This window comes from Oncorhynchus masou, chromosome 25 (assembly GCF_036934945.1).
Source record: "Oncorhynchus masou masou isolate Uvic2021 chromosome 25, UVic_Omas_1.1, whole genome shotgun sequence".
NCBI classification, from domain to species: Eukaryota; Metazoa; Chordata; class Actinopteri; order Salmoniformes; family Salmonidae; genus Oncorhynchus; species Oncorhynchus masou.
In genome coordinates, this window is record NC_088236.1 from 9,048,129 (window position 1) to 9,069,656 (window position 21,528).

At 49.1% G+C, this 21,528-nt stretch overlaps 1 protein-coding gene across 1 annotated transcript in view; it reads right to left on the reverse strand.

The window, feature by feature from the left end:
- Nucleotides 1–21,528, reverse strand: part of LOC135513741 (protein unc-13 homolog B-like) — a 147,410-nt gene that overhangs the window by 56,452 nt on the left and 69,430 nt on the right. The window contains exons 10-14 of the mRNA XM_064936633.1: nucleotides 20,779–20,920; nucleotides 13,585–13,754; nucleotides 12,374–12,489; nucleotides 11,727–11,890; nucleotides 9,756–9,906 (exon numbers count right to left, since the gene is read on the reverse strand). Coding sequence (XP_064792705.1) covers nucleotides 9,756–9,906; nucleotides 11,727–11,890; nucleotides 12,374–12,489; nucleotides 13,585–13,754; nucleotides 20,779–20,920 — 743 coding nt within the window. The remainder of the gene's footprint in view (nucleotides 1–9,755; nucleotides 9,907–11,726; nucleotides 11,891–12,373; nucleotides 12,490–13,584; nucleotides 13,755–20,778; nucleotides 20,921–21,528) is intronic.

Sequence of the window (21,528 nt, forward strand, 5' to 3'; positions counted from 1 at the left end):
TTACATTTTATTGTTTATTTCGCTTTTGTTTATTATCTACTTCACTTGCTTTGGCAATGCTAACATATGTTTCCCATGTCAATAAAGCCCATAAATTTAATTTAATTGAACTTGAATTGAGAGAGCGAGAGAGATAGACAAGAGCGAGAGACAAGAGTGAGAGAGAGAAGAGAAGAGAGGAGAAGAGAAAGAGAGAGACAGAGAGGAGAGTGATGTAGGGAATGTTGACAGGGAGGGAGACTGTTGTCCAGACATTCTGAGTTAATGTGCTTCGGGGTGATAGAGAGTATATGTGTGCCTGGTTATTAAAGAGAGAAAGATTAAAGTATTTGAGTCGATATGTGTGTGCGTGTGTGTGTGTGTGTGTGTGTGTGTGTGTGTGTGTGTGTGTGTGTGTGTGTGTGTGTGTACCACAACAAGAAGTAGTGAATAGAGGAGAGAAAGGAGAGGGGGGGGGAGACATTAATCTAGATTTACAGGTTGTTGTCACTGAAGACTTTACTATCCGCATAGAGACCATCACTCCCTGGGAGGATGGAGTTGGACAACAATTCTCCCCCACGCCTCCTCTTCAGACAGAGATAATAGCTATAATGGCCACATTGTCCTTCCCCACAGCTAATGGCTATATTCACCCCATCTCCTCAGACCTAGTGGTAATAGGATCCCTTCCTGAATGTTCCCGCCCTATCCCATCTGCAGTATGGTCCAACCACAGCAGCTAGCTGGTCCAGTCTTACCTCTGCTCTTATCCAATGCCCGCATCCCAAATGACACACTATGACCAAGGCACAAAAGGAATATGGTGCCATCTGGGAAAAGATCACTATCAGAACTCCAAGGGCTCTAACCTTTATTATGAGCTCATAGACACGTATCAGAGTTTTAATATTAAAACTGGATATCACCAAGGAAACCACACACACACACACACACACACACACACACACACACACACACACACACACACACACACACACACACACACACACACACACACACACACACACACACACACACACTTTCTATCAGTGGGCCAATCACAAGGCTGGATTATTAAAATGAGGAAAAGATGAAGAGATCAAAATGATCACTTTGTCCTTCACATGATGGATAATGATCAGATGATGGGAGAGAAAGGAGGGAGAAAGGGAGAGAGAGAGAGCGAGTGAATCAGGGATAGAGAGAGCTAGATATAGATAGAGAGCGAGAGAGAGCGAGATAGAGAGAGTGAATCAGGGATAGAGAGAGAGAGAGCTAGATAGAGCGAGAGAATAAAAACCCTCCAACCCAAAAAGGCCTGTGGTGTTGATGGTATCCTTAATGAAATGATCAAATATACAGACAACAAATTCCAATTGGCTATATTAAAACTCTTTAACATCATCCTTAGCTTTGGCATCTTCCCCAATATTTGGAACCAAGGACTTATCACCCCAATCCACAAAAGTGGAGACAAATTTGACCCCAATAACTACCGTGGGATATGCGTCAACAGCAACCTTGGGAAAATCCTCTGCATTATCATTAACAGCAGACTCCTACATTTCCTCAATGAAAACAATGTACTGAGTAAATGTCAAATTGGCTTTTTAACAAATTACCGTACAACAGACCATGTATTCACCCTGCATGCCCGAATTGACAACCAAACAAACCAAAACAAAGGCAAAGTCTTCTCATGCTTTGTTGATTTCAAAAAAGCCTTCGACTCAATTTGGCATGAGGGTCTGCTATACAAACTGATGGAAAGGGTCTGCTATACAACTTGATGGAAAGTGGTGTTGGGGGAAAAACATACGACGTTATAAAATCCATGTACACAAACAACAAGAGTGCGGTTAAAATAGGCCAAAAAAAACACACATTTCTTCCCACAAGGCCGTGGGGTGAGACAGGGATGCAGCTTAAGCCTCACCCTCTTCAGCATATATATTAACGAATTGGCACGGGCACTAGAAATGTCTGCAGCACCCGGCCTCACCCTACTAGAATCTGAAGTCAAATGTCTACTGTTTGCTGATGATCTGGTGCTTCTGTCACCAACCAAGGAGGGCCTACAGCACCTAGATATTCTGCACAGATTCTGACAGATCTGGGCCCTGACAGTAAATCTCAGTAAGACCAAAATTATGGTGTTCCAAAAAAGGTCCAGTCGCCAGGACCACAAATACAAATTCCATCTAGACACCATTGCCCTAGAGCACACAAAAAACGATACATACCTTGGCCTAAACATCAGCGCCACAGGTAACTTCCACAAAGCTGTGAACGATCTGAGAGACAAGGCAAGAAGGGCATTCTATGCCATCAAAAGGAACATAAAATTCAACATACCAATTAGGATCTGGCTAAAAATACTTGAATCAGTCATAGAGCCCATTGCCCTTTATGGTTGTGCAGTCTGGTCCGCTCACCAACCAAGACTTCACAAAATTTGACAAACACCAAATTGAGACTCTGCATGCAGAATTCTGCAAAAATATCCTCTGTGCACAACATAGAGCACCAAATAATGCATGCAGAGCAGAATTAGGCCGATGCCCACTAATTATCCAAATCCAGAAAAGAGCCGTTAAATTCTACAACCACCTAAAAGGAAACGATTCCCAAACCTTCCATAACAAAGGCATCACCTACAGAGAGATGAAGCTGAAGAAGAGTCCCCTAAGCAATCTAGTCCTGGGGCTCTGTTCACAAACACAAACACACCCCACAGAGCACCAGGAGATCAGCACAATTAGACCCAACCAAATCATGAAAAAACAAAAAGATAATTACTTGACATTGTAAAGAATTAACAAAAAAACAGAGCAAATTAGAATGCTATTTGGCCCCAAACAGAGAGTACACAGCGGCAGAATACCTGACCACTGTGACCGTCCCAAACTTAAGGAAAGCTTTGACTATGTACAGACTCAGTGAGCATAGCCTTGCTATCGAGAAAGGACGCCGTAGGCAGACATGGCTCTCAAGAGAAGACAAGCTATGTGCACACTGCCCAGAAAATGAGGTGGAAACTGAGCTGCACTTCCTAACCTCCTGCCCAATGTATGACCATATTAGAGACACATATTTCCCTCACATTACACAGATCCACAAAGAATTCGATAACAAACCCAATTTTGATAAACTCCCATATCTACTGGGTGAAATTCCACAGTGTGCCATCACTGCAGCAAGATTTCTGACCTGTTGCCACAAGAAAAGGTCAACCAGTGAAGAACAAACACCATTGTAAATACAACCCATATTTATGCTTATTTATTTTCCCTTGTGTACTTTAACCCTTTGTACATTGTTACAACACTGTATATATACATAATATGACATTTGTAATGTCTTTATTGCTTTGAAACTTCTGTATTGTGTAATGTTTACTGTTAATTATTTACTTTTATATATTATCAACCTCACTTGCTTTGGCAATGTTAACACATGTTTCTCATGCCAATAAAGCCCCTTGAATTGAATTGAGAGAGAGAGCGAAAGAAAGACAGAAAGAGCGAGCGAGAGCGACAGACAGACAGACAGACAGACAGACAGACAGACAGACAGACAGACAGACAGACAGACAGACAGACAGACAGACAGACCAACAGACAGATAGACAGATAGACAGACAGACAGATAGACAGATAGACAGACAGATAGACAGACAGATAGATAGACAGATAGATAGACAGATAGATAGAGAGATAGATAGAGAGATAGATAGATGAGAGCTTGGAGGGCACTATGACGTTGAATGCCGAGCTGTAGTCAATGAACAGCATTTTCACAGAGATGTTCCTTTTGTACAAGTCGGAAAGGGCAGTGTGGAGAGCAATAGAGAGTGCGTCATCTGTGGATTTGTTGGGGCGGTATGCGAATTGTATTGGGTCCGGGGTTCTTGGTTACCGGGACTATGGTGGTCGGCTTGAAACATGTCGTTTTTACAGACTGGGAAAATGTTAGTGAGGACACTTACCAGCTGGTCAGCTCTGAGTACGCGTCCTGGTAATCCATCTGGCCCTGCGGCCTTGTGAATGTTAACCTGTTTAAAGGTCTTACATCGGCTACGGTGAGAATGATCACACAGTCATCCAGAACAGCTGGTGCTCTCAAGCATGGTTCAGTGTTGCTTGCCTCAAAGCGAGCATAGAAGGCATTTACTGTTGCTCATCTGGTAGCCTCACGTCACTGGGCAGCTCGCGACTGGGATTCCCTTTGTAATCCAACGAATGTCTTAGCCGGTGCAGTAGGATTTGATCTTAGTCCTGCATTGCTGCTTTTCCTGTTTGATGGTTCATCGGAGGGCGAAACAGGATTTCTTATAAGTGCCCAGGATAGTGTCCCGCTCCTTGGGAACGGCACCTCTAACCTTTAGCTCAGTGCGGATATTGCCTTTAATCCATGGCTTCTGGTTGGGATATGTACGTATGTATGGTTACTGTGGAGATGATGCTGTCAACGCACTTATTAATAAAGCCAGTAAATGATGTGGTCCTGTAGCTTAGCATCCGCTTCATCATTCTTCATCCTCTAGTTGCAAAGGTGACATCCTGGTAAAAATTTGTTAAGATGTATTTCAGTTTTTCTGCATAAAAATCACCGGCCACTAGGAGCGCCGCATCTGGATGAGCATTTTCTTGTTTGCTTATGGCCGTATACAGCTCATTGAATGCGGTCTTAGTGCCAGCATCGGTTTGTGGTGGAATATAGACGGCTACGAAAAATATAGATTAAAACTCTCTTGGTAAATAGTATGGTCTACAGTTTATCATGAGGTATTCTAACTCAGTCGAACCTCGAGACTTCCTTCCTTAATATTAGAGATCGCGCACCAGCTGTTGTTAACAAAGAGACACACACCAACCCACTTGAGCTCACGCGACACTGCCGCTCTGTCCTGCCGATGCATAGAAAAACAAGCTAGAATATTTGTCCTTGTTCAGCCAAGTTTCAGAGAAACATTGGATACTACAGTTCTTCAGGTCCAGTTGATAGGATAGTCTTGAAAGGAGCTCATTCCAGTTTGTTCTCCAATGATTGTACATTCGGCAATAGAAAAGAGGGTGGAGTCAGGCAGATCGTTTACACGGCGTCATAGTTTCATCAGGGTACCCGTATGTCGGCCTCTACATCGCTGTCTCGTTCTCTTCCAAGTGTCGGGATTAGGACCTGGTACGGGGTGAGCAGTGCAGGCTCTCACCTATCTGGCAACACACTCATTATAGTCAACAGGAAAAAAAGGATAACCAATCTGGCAACCATCTAACTATAGTCAGTTGGGAAACACAGGCTGTCACAAATTTGGCAACTCCGTTTCAACAGTCAGTAGAAAAAAACTCAGGATTACCAATCTGAAACATAATCTAACTTTAATCAGTAGGGAAACACAGACAGGATATCACCAACCTGGCAACCCAGAAAGAGAGCGTCATATCCTTAGCCTATGGTAACACTAGTGAGAACCCTGGGCCCATTAGATTGAGTACACGCTGTCAGCAGCCAGCCAGTCGCTCATAAATCCCAGTCGTTTGACTGCGACTGGCAGGGGACAGCCGGTGGGGGAGACAAAATGGATATCTGTCTCCATTGCAGTGGCACTACTAGTGCTGTTGGCTGGAATCCCAGGGGCCATTAAGACTGGCCTCTGGCTGCTTCTGGGCTCTCTCATTTGGCTAAGACTGGGCTCACATTCAAAACACATTTCAGAGTGGGAGTTGGAGTGCAGGTTTCCTCTGTCCATATTACAGCACTTCTACTCTGAGACACTGTGTAGATTATATGTAGCCTGGGTATTATGCTGTGGTCATGTTGCTGTGTACATCTCACAGCTCTTAAGGCTAACATAGACGTTAGTAATCCTACCGACTGATCGCCGATGGCGATGGGTCAGCCTACAGGAAGGAAGTCAGTGACCTGGCAGTGTGGTGCCAGGGCAACAACCTCTCCCTCCACGTCAGTCAGACCAAGGAGCTGATTGTGGAAGGGTGTAGTGGAACGGGTCGACCCTGCCTTCATGTACATATCTACCTCAAATACCTTATTATTATCTATCCTGATGCCTAGTCACTTTACCCTGCCTTCATGTACATATCTACCTCAAATACCTTATTATTATCTATCCTGATGCCTAGTCACTTTACACACTAAACATACTATGACGTACCAACACAAACACACTATGACATACCAACACACACACACTATGACATACCAACACAAACACACCATGACATACCAACACAAACAAACCATGACATACAAACACAAACACACTATGACGTACCAACACAAACACACTATGACGTACCAACACAAACACACTATGACGTACCAACACAAACACACTATGACTTACCAACACAAACACACTATGACGTACCAACACAAACACACTATGACATACCAACAAACACACCATGACGTACCAACACAAACACACCATGAAGTACCAACAAACACACTATGACGTACCAACACAAACACACTATGACGTACCAACACAAACACACCATGACGTACCAACACACAATGACGTACCAACACAAACACACTATGACGTACCAACACACCATGACGTACCAACACACCATGACATACCAACACAAACACACTATGACGTACCAACACAAACACACTATGATGTACCAACACAAACACACCATGACGTACCAACACAAACACACTATGACGTACCAACACAAACACACTATGACGTACCAACACAAACACACTATGACGTACCAACACAAACACACTATGACGTACCAACACAAACACACTATGACGTACCAACACAAACACACTATGACGTACCAACACAAACACACTATGACGTACCAACAGAAACACACTATGACGTACCAACAAACACACTATGACGTACCAACACAAACACACTATGACGTACCAACACAAACACACCATGACGTACCAACACAAACACACTATGACGTACCAACACAAACACACTATGACGTACCAACAAACACACTATGACGTACCAACACAAACACACTATGACGTACCAACACAAACACACCATGACGTACCAACACAAACACACTATGACGTACCAACACAAACACACTATGACGTACCAACACAAACACACTATGACGTACCAACACACCATGACGTACCAACACAAACACACCATGACATACCAACACAAACACACTATGATGTACCAACACACCATGACGTACCAACACAAACACACTATGACGTACCAACACAAACACACTATGACGTACCAACAAACACACTATGACGTACCAACACAAACACACTATGACGTACCAACACAAACACACCATGACGTACCAACACAAACACACTATGACGTACCAACACACAAACACACTATGACGTACCAACACAAACACACCATGACGTACCAACGCAAACACACTATGACGTACCAACACAAACACACTATGACGTACCAACACAAACACACTATGACGTACCAACACAAACACACTATGACGTACCAACACAAACACACCATGACGTACCAACACAAACACACCATGACGTACCAACACAAACACACCATGACATACCAACACAAACACACTATGACGTACCAACACACCATGACATACCAACACAAACACACCATGACGTACCAACAAACACACCATGACGTACCAACACAAACACACTATGACTTACCAACACACCATGACGTACCAACACACCATGACGTACCAACACAAACACACTATGACATACCAACAAACACACCATGACGTACCAACACAAACACACTATGACGTACCAACACACCATGACGTACCAACACAAACACACCATGACGTACCAACAAACACACCATGACGTACCAACACAAACACACTATGACGTACCAACACACCATGACGTACCAACACACCATGAGGTACCAACACAAACACACCATGACGTACCAACACAAACACACCATGACATACCAACAAACACACTATGACGTACCAACACAAACACACTATGACGTACCAACAAACACACCATGACGTACCAACACAAACACACTATGACGTACCAACACAAACTCACCATGACATACCAACAAACACACCATGACATACCAACAAACACACTATGACGTACCAACACAAACACACTATGACGTACCAACAGAAACACACTATGACGTACCAACAAACACACTATGACGTACCAACACAAACACACTATGACGTACCAACACAAACACACCATGACGTACCAACACAAACACACTATGACGTACCAACACAAACACACTATGACGTACCAACAAACACACTATGACGTACCAACACAAACACACTATGACGTACCAACACAAACACACCATGACGTACCAACACAAACACACTATGACGTACCAACACAAACACACTATGACGTACCAACACAAACACACTATGACGTACCAACACACCATGACGTACCAACACAAACACACCATGACATACCAACACAAACACACTATGATGTACCAACACACCATGACGTACCAACACAAACACACTATGACGTACCAACACAAACACACTATGACGTACCAACAAACACACTATGACGTACCAACACAAACACACTATGACGTACCAACACAAACACACCATGACGTACCAACACAAACACACTATGACGTACCAACACACAAACACACTATGACGTACCAACACAAACACACCATGACGTACCAACGCAAACACACTATGACGTACCAACACAAACACACTATGACGTACCAACACAAACACACTATGACGTACCAACACAAACACACTATGACGTACCAACACAAACACACCATGACGTACCAACACAAACACACCATGACGTACCAACACAAACACACCATGACATACCAACACAAACACACTATGACGTACCAACACACCATGACATACCAACACAAACACACCATGACGTACCAACAAACACACCATGACGTACCAACACAAACACACTATGACTTACCAACACACCATGACGTACCAACACACCATGACGTACCAACACAAACACACTATGACATACCAACAAACACACCATGACGTACCAACACAAACACACTATGACGTACCAACACACCATGACGTACCAACACAAACACACCATGACGTACCAACAAACACACCATGACGTACCAACACAAACACACTATGACGTACCAACACACCATGACGTACCAACACACCATGAGGTACCAACACAAACACACCATGACGTACCAACACAAACACACCATGACATACCAACAAACACACTATGACGTACCAACACAAACACACTATGACGTACCAACAAACACACCATGACGTACCAACACAAACACACTATGACGTACCAACACAAACTCACCATGACATACCAACAAACACACCATGACATACCAACAAACACACTATGACGTACCAACACAAACACACCATGACATACCAACAAACACACCATGACATACCAACAAACACACTATGACGTACCAACACAAACACACTATGACGTACCAACACAAACACACCATGACGTACCAACACAAACACACTATGACGTACCAACACAAGCTTAGAGGACAATATGGTATGTAAGATTTCGTGTGCAGTTGTGTGTAGTCGCTGTGTTGTGTGTAGTCGCTTGTGTGTGTGTGTGTGTGTGTGTGTGTGTGTGTGTGTGTGTGTGTGTGTGTGTGTGTGTGTGTGTGTGTGTGTGTGTGTGTGTGTGTGTGTGTGTGTGTGTGTGTGTGTATTTGTGCGTCTTACCCCGAAGTTGGAGGCATTGAAGCGGTCACATGCAGAGACGTTGGTGATGGCTGTAGGATGGGCGTAGAAGGCGTTGATATTGGCCAACAGAGTACTCATCACAGCAGGAATACCAGACAACATGTACTTAGAGGACAGACAGGCAAAGTGACTGGAGAAAGGGAGAGAGACCGAGAGAAAGAGAGAGGGAAGGAGAGAGAGGGAAGGAGGAGGAGAGAGAGACCGAGAGAAAGAGAGAGGGAAGTAGAGAGAGGGAAGGAGGAGGAGAGAGAGACCGAGAGAAAGAGAGGGAAGTAGAGAGAGGGAAGGAGGAGGAGAGAGAGACCGAGAGAAAGAGAGAGGGAAGGAGAGAGAGGGAAGGAGAGAGAAGGAAGGAGAGAAAGAGAGAGGGAAGGAGAGAGAGGGAAGGAGGAGGAGAGAGAGACCAAGAGAAAGAGAGAGGGAAGGAGAGAGAGGGAAGGAGGAGAAGAGAAAGAAAGAGAGAGGGAAGGAGACAGAGGGAAGGAGGAGGAGAGAGAGACCGAGAGAAAGAGAGATGGAAGGAGAGAGAGGGAAGGAGGAGGAGAGACCGAAAGAAAGATAGAGGGAAGGAGAGAGAGGGAATGAGGAGGAAAGAGAGACCGAGAGAAAGAGAGAGGGAAGGAGAGAGAGGGAAGGAGAGAGAAGGAAGGAGAGAAAGAGAGAGGGAAGGAGAGAGAGGGAAGGAGGAGGAGAGAGAGACCAAGAGAAAGAGAGAGGGAAGGAGAGAGAGGGAAGGAGGAGGAGAGAAAGAAAGAGAGAGGGAAGGAGACAGAGGGAAGGAGGAGGAGAGAGAGACCGAGAGAAAGAGAGAGGGAAGGAGAGAGAGGGAAGTAGGAGGAGAGAGACCAAGAGAAAGAGAGAGGGAAGGAGAGGGGGAAGGAGAGAGAAGGAAGGAGGAGGAGAGAGAGACAGAGAGAAAGAGAGAGGGAAGGAGAGAGAGGGAAAGATGAGGAGAGAGAGACCGAGAGAAAGAGAAAGGGAAGCAGAGAGAGGGAAGGAGAGAGAGGGAAGGAGGAGGAGAAAGAGAACGAGAGAAAGAGAGAGGGAAGGAGGGGAGAGAGACCGAGAGAAAGTGAGAGGGAAGGAGAGAGAGGGAAAGAGGAGGAGAGAGACAGAAAGAAAGAGAGAGAGAGAAACCAAAAGAGAGAGAGAGAAAGGAGGAGAGAGGGAGAGACCGAGAGAATGAGAGAGGGAGGGAGAGGGAGAGAGAGAGAGAGAGAGAGAGAGAGAGAGAGAGAGAGAGAGAGAATAAGAATGCGTGCCATATCCTAAAAGTCACATAATGACAGATGAGTAATTAAATTCTGACTGTCTCTGTAGTGGCACGTGTGTGTGTGTGCATGCAATGCATGTGTATGTAGAAATGTGTGTGAGTGTGTGAGTGACAGGTCCAGACCAGTGGGGGCTGCTGAGGGGAGGACGGGCTCATAATAATGGCTGGAACGGAGCGGATGGAATCGTATCAAATACATGGAAACCGTCTGTTGGATGTATTTGATACCATTCCACAGATTCCGCTCCAGTCATTACCACGAGCCCGTCCTCCCCAATTAACATGCCACCAACCTCCTGTGGTCCGGACTGAGACATGTGATCCATGTATTAACCTCGGGAAGTTCTGGACAACCGTGTCAACACCGTGTCATCATTTCTCGTTAAAAGATAAACCAATCTGCATGGGGCTCATGACTGCAGACGCCAATCCAACACTTTCTGTTTCTATCGAAAGTGAGACTTCTATAACGGAACCATCTGATTTAAACCCGGAAGCTTTTTCTCATTATTCCCTTCTTATCAGGGACTGATTTAAACCACCAGGTGGGTGCAATTCATTATCAGGTAGAACAGAAAACCAGCAGCAATCCGGACCTCGTCGGGACAGAGTCCCCTGTAGTAGAAGATTGGAACAATGAAAATAAACTGAACACACAGAGTTCCCAGCGGACTCACGTCATGGCCTGGTAGATGGACTCGATGCCGTAGCGCATGGCGAATTCATCTACGATATCCTGCAGCACCTCATCGAAGTAGACCTTCCACGCATCGTCTCCATAGGCAACAGGCACCTTCACCACCCCCTGACCCACCACGTCAGTAGAGTAATGGAACATGTTCTGCAGGGGGGAGACAAGCAGCTTCCGTATCCGTTTCTATGCTGTGTGTAGTCAGTTGTGTGTGTATAGACATACAACGTGGTACTGTGTGTGTTACCTAGTGTAGGCTGGTGTACTGAACAGTGTGTGTAGGCTGGTGTACTGAACAGTGTGTGTTACCTCATGCAGGCTGGTGTACTGAACAGTGTGTGTTACCTCATGTAGACTGGTGTACTGAACAGTGTGTGTTACCTCATGTAGGCTGGTGTACTGAACAGTGTGTGTTACCTAGTGTAGGCTGGTGTACTGAACAGTGTGTGTTACCTAGTGTAGGCTGGTGTACTGAACAGTGTGTGTTACCTAGTGTAGGCTGGTGCACTGAACAGTGTGTGTTACCTCATGTAGGCTGGTGTACTGAACAGTGTGTGTTACCTCATGTAGGCTGGTGTACTGAACAGTGTGTGTTACCTCATGTAGGCTGGTGTACTGAACAGTGTGTGTTACCTCATGCAGGCTGGTGTACTGAACGTGGTACGGCGCTACTTTCTCCTCCCCTTCAATCTCCACACTGATCTGTAACCTGATGGCCCCAGACACTGCTGACTTGTCAGTCCTCTTCTCTGTAGGGAGAGACACACAGACACACACTGTCAGATACAGATACACACTGTCAGATAGAGACACACAGACACACAGACAGACACACAGACAGACAGACAGACAGACAGACAGACAGGCAGACAGATGCAGACAGACAGACAGACGCAGACAGACAGATATGCAGACAGACAGAGAAACAGACAGACAGACAGACAGACAGACAGACAGACAGGCAGACAGGCAGACCGACAGACAGACAGACAGACAGATATGCAGACAGACAGAGAAACAGACAGACAGACAGACAGACAGACAGACAGACAGACAGACAGACAGGCAGGCAGGCAGGCAGGCAGACAGACAGATGCAGACAGACAGACAGACAGATGCAGACAGACAGATATGCAGACAGACAGAGAAACAGAGAGACAGAGACACACAGTCCAGTTCAAGGTGAATGATGGCAGCTCTGTGTGGTAAATGGCTTGTTTGTATAAAGGCCTACTGTAGCTCTGATTGACTATAGCGTGGACTCCGGTCCTGGACGAGACAGATGGTTTTATTAGGTTTGATTTACTGCAGTGTTTATTGATTGTCCAAACACCACAGCCACAATCCCACTCTATATTGCTATAGAATTTTCACAAATGCCATAATATAAGTTATTCCCAAACATTCTAGGAATGTATGAAAACGTGAAGATGACCATACCTATGTGCTCGCTTGTCAGAAAATGTTTTTATTTTTAACTGTCATATTCTTCCTGGGGTGTAAATGAACAGATTTGAATAAGATTTGTCAGTTCCTGTTAAAATAGCGAAGAAGAATATAACTGAACTTGGTTGACCATGCACCACACAGACGCTCACTTACACACACACACGCGCCACACATACACACGCACACACACACACATGTGCCACACATACATACAAACACACACACACACACAAAAAACACACACACACACACACACGCAGACCTCCTACAAAAAACACACACACACACACATGCACACATACACACACACACGCACAAAGACACACACACACAGATACACAGACCTCCTCCAAAAAAACACACAGAGTGGAAAGGTACTGTATGTGACTCCGTACCCAGGTTGTACCAGACGTCCATCTCTCCGCTGAGTGTTCTGACCTCGATGATGCTTTGACCCAGGAAGTCATCAGACTCCCTCTTCAGACGCTGTTTCACCCTGGACTTGATGTCATCATCCTCGTCCCAAACACGCAGTTTGATACGGTCCGACGTGTTGTGGCACTCGCTGAAGAGGAGCAGGGACAGGGAAGATTAACGGTTCAGTACTTTTATTAGACTGTTCATTAACAACATACAATTTATGACTCAAATTTCACTGATATCGACACACATAGGAGGAGAGGGGAGAGAAAGGAGATGGAGGAGGAGGTGGTAAGAGGAGGAGGATGAGGGAATGAAGAGGAGGGTAAAGAGGAGGAGGAGGATGAGGGAGTGAAGAGGAGGAGGAGGGTAAAGAGGAGGAGGAGGGAAGAGGAGGAAGAGGGTAAAGAGGAGGAGGAGGAGGAGGAGGGTAAAGAGGAGGAGGAGGAGGGTAATGAGGAGGAGGAGGGTGAAGAGGAGGAGGGTAAAGAGGAGGAGGAGGGTGAAGAGGAGGAGGGTAAAGAGGAGGAGGGTGAAGAGGAGGGGGAGGGTGAAGAGGAGGTGGAGGGTGAAGAGGAGGAGGAGGGTGAAGAGGAGGAGGAGTGTAAAGCGGAGGTGGAGGGTGAAGAGGAGGAGGAGGGTAAAGAGGAGGTGGGGGACGAGGGAGTGAAGAGGAGGAGGAGGGTAAAGAGGAGGAGGAGGGTGAAGAGGAGGAGGAGGGTGAAGAGGAGGAGGAGGGTAAAGAGGAGGAGGAGGGTGAAGAGGAGGAGGGTGAAGAGGAGGAGGAGGGTGAAGAGGAGGAGGGTAAAGAGGAGGAGGAGGGTAAAGAGGAGGAGGAGGGTAAAGAGGAGGTGGAGGACGAGGGAGTGAAGAAGAGGAGGAGGGTAAAGAGGAGGAGGAGGGTAGAGAGGAGGAGGAGGGTAAAGAGGAGGAGGAGGGTAAAGAGGAGGAAGAGGGTGAAGAGCAGGAGGAGGGTAAAGAGGAGGAGGAGGGTGAAGAGGAGGAGGAGGGTAAAGAGGAGGAGGGTGAAGAGGAGGAGGAGGGTGAAAAGGAGGAGGAGGGTAAAGAGGAGGAGGTGGTAAGAGGAGGAGGAGGGTGAAGAGGAGGAGGGTGAAGAGGAGGAGGAGGGTGAAGAGGAGGAGGAGGGTGAAGAGGAGGTGGAGGGTGAAGAGGAGGAGGAGGGTAAAGAGGAGGAGGAGGGTGAAGAGGAGGAGGAGGGTAAAGAGGAGGAGGAGGGTGAAGAGGAGGAGGAGGAGGGTAAAGAGGAGGAGGAGGGTAAAGAGGAGGGAGAGGGTGAAGAGGAGGAGGAGGGTAAAGAGGAGGAGGAGGGTAAAGAGGAGGTGGAGGACGAGGGAGTGAAGAGGAGGAGGAGGGTAAAGAGGAGGAGCAGGATGAAGAGGAGGAGGAGGGTTAAGTGGAGGAGGAGGGTGAAGAGGAGGAGGAGGGTAAAGAGGAGGTGGAGGACGAGGGAGTGAAGAGGAGGGGGAGGGTAAAGAGGAGGAGGAGGGTGAAGAGGAGGAGGAGGGTAAAGAGGAGGAGGAGGGTAAAGAGGAGGAGGAGGGTGAAGAGGAGGAGGAGGGTGAAGAGGAGGAGGAGGGTGAAGAGGAGGAGGGTGAAATGGAGGAGGAGGGTAAAGAGGAGGAGGAGGATAAAGAGGAGGAGGAGGGTGAAGAGGAGGAGGAGGGTAAAGAGGAGGAGGTGGTAAGAGGAGGTGGATGGTGAAGAGGAGGAGGAGGAGGGTGAAGAGGAGGAGGGTGAAGAGGAGGAGGAGGGTGAAGAGGAGGTGGAGGGTAAAGAGGAGGAGGAGGGTGAAGAGGAGGAGGAGGGTAAAGAGGAGGAGGAGGGTGAAGAGGAGGAGGAGGGTAAAGAGGAGGAGGAGGGTGAAGAGGGGGAGGAGGGTGAAGAGGGGGAGGAGGGTAAAGAGGAGGAAGAGGATGAAGAGGAGGAGGAGGGTAAAGAGGAGGAGGAGGGTAAAGAGGAGGAGGAGGGTGAAGAGGAGGAGGAGGGTAAAGAGGAGGAGGAGGGTGAAGAGGAGGAGGAGGGTGAAGAGGAGGAGGAGGGTAAAGAGGAGGAGGAGGGTAAAGAGGAGGAGGAGGGTGAAGAGGAGGAGGAGGGTGAAGAGGAGGAGTAGGGTAAAGAGGAGGAGGGTGAAAAGGAGGAGGAGGGTAAAGAGGAGGAGGAGGATAAAGAGGAGGAGGAGGGTGAAGAGGAGGAGGGTAAAGAGGAGGAGGTGGTAAGAGGAGGCGGATGGTGAAGAGGAGGAGGAGGAGGGTGAAGAGGAGGAGGGTGAAGAGGAGGAGGAGGGTGAAGAGGAGGTGGAGGGTGAAGAGGAGGTGGAGGGTAAATAGGAGGAGGAGGGTGAAGAGGAGGAGGAGGGTAAAGAGGAGGAGGAGGGTGAAGAGGAGGAGGAGGGTAAAGAGGAGGAGGAGGGTGAAGAGGGGGAGGAGGGTGAAGTGGGGGAGGAGGGTAAAGAGGAGGAAGAGGATGAAGAGGAGGAGGAGGGTAAAGAGGAGGAGGAGGGTAAAGAGGAGGAGGAGGGTGAAGAGGAGGAGGAGGGTAAAGAGGAGGAGGAGGGTAAAGAGGAGGAGGAGGGTAAAGAGGAGGTGGTGGTAAGAGGAGGAGGAGGGTGAAGAGGAGGAGGAGGGTGAAGAGGAGGCGGAGGGTGAAGAGAAGGTGGAGGGTAAAGAGGAGGAGGAGGGTGAAGAGGAGGAGGAGGGTAAAGAGGAGGAGGAGGGTGAGGAGGAGGAGGGTAAAGAGGAGGAGGAGGGTGAAGAGGAGGAGGAGGAGGGTGAAGAGGAGGAGGAGGGTAAAGAGGAGGAGGAGGGTAAAGAGGAGGAGGAGGGTGAAGAGGAGGAGGAGGGTAAAGAGGAGGAGGTGGTAAGAGGAGGAGGAGGGGGTGAAGAGGAGGAGGAGGGTGAAGAGGAGGAGGAGGGTGAAGAGGAGGAGGAGGGTGAAGGGGAGGAGGAGGGTGAAGAGGAGGAGGAGGATGAGGGAGTGAAGAGGAGGAGGAGGGTAAAGAGGAGGAGGAGGGTAAAGAGGAGGAGGAGGAGGAGGGTAAAGAGGAGGAGGAGGGTGAAGTGGAGGAGGAGGGTAACGAGGAGGAGGGTGAAGAGGAGGAGGAGGGTAAAGAGGAGGAGGAGGGTGAAGAGGAGGTGGAGGGTGAAGAGGAGGAGGAGGGTAAAGAGGAGGTTTGAGGGTGAAGAGGAGGAGGAGGGTAAAGAGGAGGAGCAGGATGAAGAGGAGGAGGAGGGTTAAGTGGAGGAGGAGGGTGAAGAGGAGGAGGAGGGTAAAGAGGAGGTGGAGGACGAGGGAGTGAAGAGGAGGGGGAGGGTAAAGAGGAGGAGGAGGGTGAAGAGGAGGAGGAGGGTAAAGAGGAGGAGGAGGGTAAAGAGGAGGAGGAGGGTGAAGAGGAGAGGGAGGGTGAAGAGGAGGAGGAGGGTAAAGGGGAGGAGGGTGAAATGGAGGAGGAGGGTAAAGAGGAGGAGGAGGATAAAGAGGAGGAGGAGGGTGAAGAGGAGGAGGAGGGTAAAGAGGAGGAGGTGGTAAGAGGAGGTGGATGGTGAAGAGGAGGAGGAGGAGGGTGAAGAGGAGGAGGGTGAAGAGGAGGAGGAGGGTGAAGAGGAGGTGGAGGGTAAAGAGGAGGAGGAGGGTGAAGAGGAGGAGGAGGGTAAAGAGGAGGAGGAGGGTGAAGAGGAGAGGAGGAGGGTAAAGAGGAGGAGGAGGGTGAAGAGGGGGAGGAGGGTGAAGAGGGGGAGGAGGGTAAAGAGGAGGACGAGGATGAAGAGGAGGAGGAGGGTAAAGAGGAGGAGGAGGGTAAAGAGGAGGAGGAGGGTGAAGAGGAGGAGGAGGGTAAAGAGGAGGAGGAGGGTGAAGGGGAGGAGGAGGGTGAAGAGGAGGAGGAGGGTAAAGAGGAGGAGGAGGGTAAAGAGGAGGAGGAGGGTGAAGAGGAGGAGGAGGGTGAAGAGGAGGAGTAGGGTAAAGAGGAGGAGGGTGAAAAGGAGGAGGAGGGTAAAGAGGAGGAGGAGGATAAAGAGGAGGAGGAGGGTGAAGAGGAGGAGGGTAAAGAGGAGGAGGTGGTAAGAGGAGGCGGATGGTGAAGAGGAGGAGGAGGAGGGTGAAGAGGAGGAGGGTGAAGAGGAGGAGGAGGGTGAAGAGGAGGTGGAGGGTAAATAGGAGGAGGAGGGTGAAGAGGAGGAGGAGGGTAAAGAGGAGGAGGAGGGTGAAGAGGAGGAGGAGGGTAAAGAGGAGGAGGAGGAGGGTGAAGAGGGGGAGGAGGGTGAAGAGGGGGAGGAGGGTAAAGAGGAGGAAGAGGATGAAGAGGAGGAGGAGGGTAAAGAGGAGGAGGAGGGTAAAGAGGAGGAGGAGGGTGAAGAGGAGGAGGAGGGTAAAGAGGAGGAGGAGGGTAAAGAGGAGGAGGAGGGTAAAGAGGAGGAGGTGGTAAGAGGAGGAGGAGGGTGAAGAGGAGGAGGAGGGTGAAGAGGAGGCGGAGGGTGAAGAGAAGGTGGAGGGTAAAGAGGAGGAGGAGGGTGAAGAGGAGGAGGAGGGTAAAGAGGAGGAGGAGGGTGAGGAGGAGGAGGGTAAAGAGGAGGAGGAGGGTGAAGAGGAGGAGGAGGGGGTGAAGAGGAGGAGGAGGGGGTAAAGAGGAGGAGGAGGGTAAAGAGGAGGAGGAGGGTGAAGAGGAGGAGGAGGAGGGTAAAGAGGGAGGAGGTGGTAAGAGGAGGAGGAGGGTGAAGAGGAGGAGGAGGGTGAAGAGGAGGAGGAGGGTGAAGAGGAGGAGGAGGGTGAAGGGGAGGAGGAGGGTGAAGAGGAGGAGGAGGATGAGGGAGTGAAGAGGAGGAGGAGGGTAAAGAGGAGGAGGAGGGTAAAGAGGAGGAGGAGGAGGAGGGTAAAGAGGAGGAGGAGGGTGAAGTGGAGGAGGAGGGTAAAGAGGAGGAGGGTGAAGAGGAGGAGGAGGGTAAAGAGGAGGAGGGTGAAAAGGAGGAGGAGGGTAAAGAGGAGGAGGAGGATAAAGAGGAGGAGGAGGGTGAAGAGGAGGAGGGTAAAGAGGAGGAGGTGGATAAAGAGGAGGAGGAGGGTAAAGAGGAGGAGGAGGGTGAAGAGGAGGAGGAGGGTGAAGAGGAGGAGGAGGGTAAAGAGGAGGAGGAGGGTAAAGAGGAGGAGGAGGGTGAAGAGGAGGAGGAGGGTAAAGAGGAGGAGGTGGTAAGAGGAGGAGGAGGGTGAAGAGGAGGAGGAGGGTGAAGAGGAGGAGGAGGGTGAAGAGGAGGAGGAGGGTGAAGGGGAGGAGGAGGGTGAAGAGGAGGAGGAGGATGAGGGAGTGAAGAGGAGGAGGAGGGTAAAGAGGAGGAGGAGGGTAAAGAGGAGGAGGAGGAGGAGGGTAAAGAGGAGGAGGAGGGTGAAGTGGAGGAGGAGGGTAAAGAGGAGGAGGGTGAAGAGGAGGAGGAGGGTAAAGAGGAGGAGGGTGAAAAGGAGGAGGAGGGTAAAGAGGAGGAGGAGGATAAAGAGGAGGAGGAGGGTGAAGAGGAGGAGGGTAAAGAGGAGGAGGTGGTAAGAGGAGGCGGATGGTGAAGAGGAGGAGGAGGAGGGTGAAGAGGAGGAGGGTGAAGAGGAGGAGGAGGGTGAAGAGGAGGTGGAGGGTAAATAGGAGGAGGAGGGTGAAGAGGAGGAGGAGGGTAAAGAGGAGGAGGAGGGTGAAGAGGAGGAGGAGGGTAAAGAGGAGGAGGAGGAGGGTGAAGAGGGGGAGGAGGGTGAAGAGGGGGAGGAGGGTAAAGAGGAGGAAGAGGATGAAGAGGAGGAGGAGGGTAAAGAGGAGGAGGAGGGTAAAGAGGAGGAGGAGGGTGAAGAGGAGGAGGAGGGTAAAGAGGAGGAGGAGGGTAAAGAGGAGGAGGAGGGTAAAGAGGAGGAGGTGGTAAGAGGAGGAGGAGGGTGAAGAGGAGGAGGAGGGTGAAGAGGAGGCGGAGGGTGAAGAGAAGGTGGAGGGTAAAGAGGAGGAGGAGGGTGAAGAGGAGGAGGAGGGTAAAGAGGAGGAGGAGGGTGAGGAGGAGGAGGGTAAAGAGGAGGAGGAGGGTGAAGAGGAGGAGGAGGGTGAAGAGGAGGAGGAGGGTAAAGAGGAGGAGGAGGGTAAAGAGGAGGAGGAGGGTGAAGAGGAGGAGGAGGGTAAAGAGGAGGAGGTGGTAAGAGGAGGAGGAGGGTGAAGAGGAGGAGGAGGGTGAAGAGGAGGAGGAGGGTGAAGAGGAGGAGGAGGGTGAAGGGGAGGAGGAGGGTGAAGAGGAGGAGGAGGATGAGGGAGTGAAGAGGAGGAGGAGGGTAAAGAGGAGGAGGAGGGTAAAGAGGAGGAGGAGGAGGAGGGTAAAGAGGAGGAGGAGGGTGAAGTGGAGGAGGAGGGTAAAGAGGAGGAGGGTGAAGAGGAGGAGGAGGGTAAAGAGGAGGAGGAGGGTGAAGAGGAGGTGGAGGGTGAAGAGGAGGAGGAGGGTAAAGAGGAGGTTTGAGGGTGAAGAGGAGGAGGAGGGTAAAGAGGAGGAGGGTGAAGAGGAGGAGGAGGGTGAAGAGGAGGAGGAGGGTGAAGAGGAGGAGGAGGGTGAAGAGGGGGAGGAGGGTAAAGAGGAGGAGGAGGGTAAAGAGGAGGTGGAGGACGAGGGAGTGAAGAGGAGAGGGAGTGAAGAGGAGGGGGAGGGTAAAGAGGAGGAGGAGGGTGAAGAGGAGGAGGAGGTTGAAGAGGAGGAGGAGGGTAAAGAGGAGGAGGAGGGTAAAGAGGAGGAGGAGGGTAAAGAGGAGGAGGAGGGTGAAGAGGAGGAGGAGGGTAAAGAGGAGGAGGAGGGTGAAGAGGAGGAGGAGGGTGAAGAGGAGGAGGAGGGTGAAGGGGGGGAGGAGGGTAAAGAGGAGGAGGAGGGTGAAGGGGGGGAGGAGGGTAAAGAGGAGGAGGAGGGTGAAGAGGAGGAGGGGGTGAAGAGGAGGAGGAGGGTGATAAGGAGGAGGAGAAGAAGTGGGTGAAGAGGAGGAGAAGAGGAGGAGGAAGGTGAAGAGGAGGGTTGTGAAGAAGAGTAGGGTAAAGAAGAGGAGGGTAAAGAGGAGCAGGGTGATGAGGAGGATGAAGAGGAGGAGGGAAGGAGGAATCTGAAGAGGAGGAGGGTGAAGAAGAGGAGGGTATAGAGAGAAGGTATGAGAAGCCTTACAAGTTGAATTTCTCCTCCCAGACAGGGTTGAGGTTTCCATATATGGTCTTGGTTCTCTTCTTAGTCTTCCCCACCTGAATGGTCACATAGGGATCACTGGAGCCAGTCCTGTCTTTAGCCTGGAGACCCTGAGCACTGACAACTAACACACACACACACACACACACACACACACACACACACACACACACACACACACACACACACACACACACACACACACACACACACACACACACACACACACACACACGTTATTTCACATTTGATGAAAAGGCAATGACAGACATAGACGTCCATGGCACAAACACACACAGAATGTGACCTCACCATGTGACTCACCGTTCAGCAAAACTATAGCAAATTATTGAATGAGTCATCGTCACTGCTGATGTTATAAACCCATTTCTCAACAATTGACTTAAAGTCCATGTACAATCCCACTGAATAATCTGTGTTTTGGTCATATGAATAAAATAACACTGATTAATAATCCTAGAAAAAATACAAAATATGATATTCTATCTTCAATTCAGCATTCCATTGAAGAACATATAATCACAGAGATAGAATGATTCATGCACAAAGCCCCCTCCCTCCCAGAGTACTTTGCTGTTGGCATCCCGGGAGGTAAGAGGAGAACGCTGTGAGTGGAGAAACGCTTAAAGCCATGTTGATAAGGATGGGATAAATGTGTTGCTAACCCTTTCATTTAGACCCATAAACAAACAACATTTAGACCCATAAACA